This window comes from Durio zibethinus, chromosome 17, assembly GCF_047325235.1.
Source record: "Durio zibethinus cultivar Kanyao isolate XHJ-2024 chromosome 17, ASM4732523v1, whole genome shotgun sequence".
NCBI classification, from domain to species: Eukaryota; Viridiplantae; Streptophyta; class Magnoliopsida; order Malvales; family Malvaceae; genus Durio; species Durio zibethinus.
The window spans coordinates 20,576,336-20,583,000 of NC_143178.1; the positions used below are offsets into that span (position 1 = coordinate 20,576,336).

Sequence of the window (6,665 nt, forward strand, 5' to 3'; positions counted from 1 at the left end):
CATTCATCAAAAACTTATTCTCTACATTCAATTTTGAAATCATTTTGTTATAATTTCTCATCATTGATTCACATTCATCATACAACTAATTGTAAGCCTCTTACAATTCATCAAAAGTATATGAATTTGAATCAATAAAATTAAAGGTTATCTCCAGTTCTTCAAAGGCCACAAGACATGATGCAGTTTGGTTAGAGATTTGCTTTTTATGTATTTCCTCCAACTTCCTCTATATCTCATTTGAAGTGAAACAATTTGAGACTAAGTTGAAATAGTAAGCATCTAAAGCTCTATAGAGAATGCACTTGGCAACTACATCAACTATTATTTGTTTCATGTGGTTTTGCATCTTTGGAAAGAGTTTCAAGCCCTTTTTTAACTATATTCCAAGTTTTAAAATTTTAGGCTATTATGAACACCTTCATTTTTATTCTCCATTCACAAAACTCATATTTATCGAACATTGGAGCTTTGAGGATTTCCTCATCATCTTGAAACTTAAATTGAGCAATAGGATCTTTACTCAAGGTGATTAAACCTACAAAAAAAGACCAAAACCCTTATACCAATTGTTAGCATTTTAGGTGAGATGGTGATCCAATAGGGGAGTGAATTGGATCTCTTCAAATTCTGTCCCAAACAATTATTTCAAAGTAATTAAATGTGAAATTAAAATCAATATCAAAATATGATACGAATAACAATAAATTGACAATCTTAAAGCAAATATGAGCTATAACATTGAATGCAAAGTAAAGAGATAGGGATTAAGAATCAAACACAAAGATTTATAAAAGTTTGGTCCTCTTCCTCAAGGCATTTACATCCTCTCTCTTGGTTGTCCAAACCAAGGCTTTAATCTACTAAACTTAAATTGAGAATACGACCTTATCTTTTTCTTCTTAAGGTTTAAGATAAAAATCTTTACCCTTACAAAATCAAGAAAATACCTCACATCTTTTTTACAAGATAACCCAAATGATTTTTATAAACTAAAATACCTCTCAAGGTTGAGTGTTTACCTAATGAAGTACAAAAAAAATGATGAATGAAACACAACAATATTTTGGATACAAGAAATACAAAGAATATTGAATTTAAGCTTTAAAACTCTTGATTTCTTTAAGTGAATGAAAATATGACTTGTTTGATCTTGCTCTCATCATAGATAAACCTTTTTTGTGTGTTTCAATTCCTAATTTATAGAAGAATTGAGGAATTAGCCATTAGATAAGCTTAGGAAATGAAAATACATGATTTTCTCCTGTGAAACTAGCCATTGTAGTAGTTTTGGGCATAGGGGATTGATTGGTTTTGATGGGGGATCAATCCCATGCATTAAGGGATTGATTGATTCTTGAAGTTTACTTAAATTTTGACTCTTACAACTAAGGGGATCAATCAAATCAAGTTGAGTTTTAGATCCTGGATGAGCAGTGTTTGCTAATTGTCTCTTATTTTGCACTCTACTAACTAATTTGATCATATCTTAAGTTATACAATTCCAAATAAAAAAACTATTTGAAAATTTAGAAACTAGACTTAAAGTGCTTTCTATTCATATAGAATTCATCTTTTAATTCATTGTATATGAATTATAATGAATTTTCAAAACTACCCTTATGTAGTTTTTAGACAATTGCATAGTATTTAATAAAAATTTAAAATCTATTCTTAAAAAATTTAGATTTAGATTTTGTTTGATCCATTAGAAAGTAGATTCAAAGAGCTTTACAACCATATAAAATTAAAATATTAAAACTTTGTGAATTAATATAGAAAAATAAAACAAATTCAATGTTGAATATTTTTGTTTTTATAAAATAACTTTCTTAAGTTAATCTTTTTCTCAAAATCAATATTATCAAAATTGTATTGAGTCTCAAATGAATAAGTTTACTTTAAAAATAATAATTGGACTATCATTTAAAATCAAATAAATAATCTTTAAAGATAAATTTAGTTTACAAAATATGAAAACAAAAAAAAAATTGTTTACACTTTGACAAACACATTATTTATTTAGTACTAAAAATAATAAAACTTAAGAACATGTATTAAATAAATCTTTTTCAAAATCTTAATCTAACTTATTTAACTTAATATTTTATCATTTCAAAATAAAGATCAATTAAGGCTAACATTTTCTTTTCTACTACTTAATCTTAGTGTGTTTTGTAAACATTTTAGTTGATAGGTTTACAAAGTACACATAACCAAATATGTTTAGATGCCAATTTTAAACGAAAAATGATTATATGAATCAATTCGACTTTCGACCAACTTTAAATACAACTAATTTATTTTTCAATAAACTATTTATTTGTTACATACAAGTACTTTCTCTAACAAAATTAACACCCAACTTGTTCAGCCTATGTAAAGCCTATGTAAAATAAAACCCAAGAAACTATTAACTCAATACTTTATGCCAAAACCCAACTATTTCAAACTCTTTTTTCACCAAACCAAATCAATATCCAAACCAATATTCTAAAGGGTACAAGAAGTTTTATGTTTGATTATCTAATTTAGAAAAAAAAAAAAAGTTGATTTAGGTAGAAATTAGATAAACATTTTTCCCTTGTGCATATACCCACATTAAGTTGTTCAAAGAGGATATATATGCTATTAGAGTTTGAGATTATATATTTTTTAAACCTTCGAGTTTGAATTTTGGAATGAACGAGATAAGATTTATGGGATAAAAAAAATTATCTCTAACTATCACTTGGAAAAAAAAAAAGGACCTAAAATAAAAGAATCTTACATTCTAAAGTGGAACCTTTGATAATGCTTATACTAGCAATGAATCAAAGCACATAGTGCATCCTTTCTTCTTGTGCTTAAAAAAAATTAAAAAGAAAAAAAAAACTAAAGAAAGAGGGCCACCGGCCCACCATCACTGACGTTTTAGTTTTTCAGTAGTAGGCTAAATGTCCAAGGCCTAAGGCGAATACAAGGGTGCACGTTGGACCTCTTAGTTTCTTTGTTTTGTACTTGCACCGATAAACTGAGGTTTGTTGGATAAGCCCAGTCATATGGGCCCATGCGTAGCCATTCATTTTTTTCCTCTCTAGTTATCTTTCTTTCAATAAACGTACGATTTTTTAAAATTTGATTATTAAATTGTTTCAAATATTTTAATTAATTAAACTTTTATCAAATGAATGTATACCTAAAAACTACTTTATTCAAAAATTTTAAAAACAATGGGAAAAAATATTTTAGAAAACATTTTGTTCTTATTTATTAATGATAAATATAAAATTAAAAAGCTAAAATTAAAAATTAAAAAAAAAATACAAATTAAGTACATAGTTTGTAATATGGTTGAAGGGCAAAAAAACGTTATAACTAGCTCCTCGCTTCCTCTCATGTTTGCAAAACCAAAGGTGAGTGAGACATAGTGTAGACCGTTGACAGTAGACGGTACTCAAGGGAGCGCCCGCGCTAAAACAAAATGTTAATTTTCCGTTGCAAAATCCTCAACGTCCATTTCCCATCCTCTTTGGGAACTTTTGTCAAACACTTTCCACTTTCCAAACCCAAAACCTTATTTCTTCCTCAAAGACTCAACGTTAAATCTCTATCCACCGACGGCACCGACAAAATTCGCACCTCGTGTGATTTTGAAACCTTAACTTCCCGCCAAAAGGATCAGATTCTTCTCTACGTTGACGCTTTACTCCAATGGAACCAGGTACCGCGGTGCAAAACTATCAAAAGTTTTAAAATTTTTTGTTGCTTTCTCTTTGATCGGTTTGTTCTTTTCTTTTTAGAAAATGAATCTTACGGCTGTCAAAGAAGTTAATGAAGTAATGGAAAGGCACATTGAAGATTCCCTTGCAATTATTCCTCCTATACAAAACTCTTATACCTTAAGCTGTAACAATTCATTTGATAGCCTCAGAATTGTTGACGTTGGAAGTGGCGCCGGGCTTCCTGGTTTAGTTTTAGCTATTGCTTGTCCAGGTTGACTACCTCACTTCACTTTACGTGTTCACATATTTGCACTATGATTTATATATAGTTTCTATCTTGGTTTTTAGTTTTCGTAAATTTACTTGTGAATTCCAATTTTATATATATATATATATATATATATATCATATCGAAAAATGTGTAGGTTGGGAGGTAACATTGGTGGAGTCTATGAACAAGCGATGTCTTTTCTTGGAGCACATAGTGAGTCTTACTGGGCTGTCCAATGTTCAGGTTGTGAGAGAAAGAGCAGAGGTATTGTTTAACACTCCTTATATGGGTTGTTTCATTATTTGAAAGTGAATATTTTTGTAAAAGGAAAAAAAAAATCGAGTGCATTGCTCAGCTTTATCTTCTCATGGCTAATATGCGTAGTCCAACTGTTGTTATAGGACAGAATTTGGGACAGCATTCCGACTTTAGGGAGAAATTTGATGTAGCAGTGGCCAGGGCAGTTGCAGAAATGAGAGTTTTGGGTGATTATGATATGATAACTTCTTACATTGGAATTCTTTTTTTATTTTTTATTTTTATTTTCCAAGACTGCAAGATTTATTACTGTTTAAATGGGTGATTTTGGTTTCTTTTATTTTTCAGTTGAATACTGCCTTCCTCTGGTTCGTGTTGGTGGGTTGTTTGTAGCTGCAAAAGGTCATGATCCTCATGTATGTATATATGGATTTCACGTTGGAAATGACTTTGACTGATGAATAATTTGTTCTTAGCATTAAACTGCTACTTTATATACTATTTTGGCTGTTATGAAAAGAAGAGGTGTGTTTTGCTTTTATGGAAATCCCAAACAACTTTCTTACATTTTCTGATTTGGTCCCAATTTCAAAGTTCTAACAATTTCATTATGAACTGTTTTTAGGCACCAGTTTATTTGTTAATTCATGTAGTTACACTGTTTTGGCTTTGTGGTTCTTTCTCTAAAACTTCATAGATAATCTTTTCTCCAGACTCCAGTCAACTTGAAATAAAATTTTGTGCAAGAAAATTTTTTAATTAACCTGTGGTTATTTCACATATTCAAATTTCAATTAATTATAGTCAAGCACCCGCAGTACAGAGTATCTAGTTGTTTAATTCTTCCTTTATACTTGTAAAGTGTTATCTATCAACCAACTTTTTGCATGTGGTGCATTTGGACAGCAAGAAATCAGAAATGCAGAAAGAGCAATCAAATTGATGGGTGCTTCAATATTGCAACTCTGTTCAGGTGTGTTCATCATATTTCAGTTTTGAGCTATCATTGTGGTATGTATTGCATAATAGATAAATGTTATCATGTTGTTGCCCTATAACTATTGCATCATTGCTTTGCATGTTTTGCAATAAGCCTCATTGGAGTAGTAAGTAATTTAGGTTAAATACTTCTAGCTTCATTACTCTCTATCAATGTAAAATCCATGTGGATCATGCAATTTTACTAGATTTAGCATAGGACCAAATTCATTCATTGTGTTATATGCAGGCAAAGATCTTTACCTCTGATTGATAAGTATAGTAATGGGCCTGCTTAATGATTCTACAAAAAGGTATGAAATAGAGAGCAAGAGAGATGCCCCGTTCCTTTTTGTTGTCAACTTTTCCTTATCTAAAAGATGAAGATACATTTCCAAGACTTTGAAGAAATTGATATTTTTGTGGGTGATCACCTCCTGTGAGCGTGTTTAGTTAACTTCATCCTTCGAGAAGTCAATTTTTTTTAGGAGATGCGAAAATTTGGTTGTTTGTATCGAAGGTTTTTGGAGGTTTGAGCATATGAGATTTAAGTTAATTATCGGGATGATTAATTATTTCATAACCAAAATGATACAGACTGGATCAATGGATTTGGGCTATGATACTGTACATCCAGTCAGATCATGTGTTCATATGCACATGCACATCTAGGCATGTGTCTGCACGCACACATGCATGGTGAATGCAATACTGGGCAGCAAATGGTTGGCTAAATTTCTGTTTATATTGGATTTTAGTGCTTTTCCTTTGACACAAAGACCAGGGTTTCCTTTCTTCTAGAAAGTTCCGTGAAGTATAAGAGGCTTGTTCTTGTTTTGCTTACGTTTGAAAGAAGGGATTTAAAGGTTTGGTCATTCTTTGCAAAATTTGAATTTTCTCATGACAGAAATCTTCTATTTGGATTCCTATTCTTTTTTCCTGGTTGCCAGAATTAAATTTGTCATTGCTTTTAACAAAATCTAGTTTAACTTTGTAATCATTTGTTCTTTTCATTCATTTATTTGTTTAGTTCAACTTTGAAACTGATCTTTCATTATCTAAATTCATTTATGTGCTTCCCTTTTTGAAGTGGTATTAACCTTTTCAATGTTTCTTTGCCAATTGCATGTAGTGGAATCACACAGCCTACATGGACAGAGAACTGCTATCATTTGCTTAAAAAATCACTCCACACCAAGAAAATATCCACGTGATCCAGGTACACCGACAAAAGTACCACTCTGATAATTGGGTGTCTGTTCTGCTGTCTGCTTGGGTCCTGCACCCCCAAATGTATATGAGTAACCTTTATTCTGAAATTCTTCTTTTTTTTTATTGAACAACTTTGTTATGGTTTCAGAACAACCTCAAGACTTTATCCTCTGTAGTTTGCACTGGACCAGTGTGCTTAACGTGCAAATTCAGTTTTCTCAATATATTGGCTTGTTGTTACA

General features: G+C 30.9%; 1 protein-coding gene across 1 annotated transcript; it reads left to right on the forward strand.

Moving 5' to 3' along the window:
- The first annotated feature begins 3,337 nt into the window (after positions 1-3,337).
- Positions 3,338-6,665, forward strand: LOC111289177 (uncharacterized). The gene is made up of 7 exons (XM_022880031.2): positions 3,338-3,703; positions 3,783-3,975; positions 4,130-4,239; positions 4,382-4,460; positions 4,582-4,649; positions 5,140-5,206; positions 6,344-6,665. Exons 1-7 carry the CDS (start codon positions 3,464-3,466, stop codon positions 6,454-6,456), a joined length of 870 nt encoding a protein of 289 aa, XP_022735766.2. The 5' UTR covers positions 3,338-3,463; the 3' UTR covers positions 6,457-6,665.

Coding starts and splice junctions, on each gene's coding strand:
- LOC111289177 (XM_022880031.2), top strand. CDS start 3,464: ATGTTAATTTTCCGTTGCAAAATCCTCAACGTCCATTTCCCATCCTCT. Junction 4,240..4,381: donor TTGTGAGAGAAAGAGCAGAG/GTATTGTTTAAC, acceptor GTTATAGGACAG/AATTTGGGACAGCATTCCGA. Junction 4,461..4,581: donor TGCAGAAATGAGAGTTTTGG/GTGATTATGATA, acceptor TTTATTTTTCAG/TTGAATACTGCCTTCCTCTG.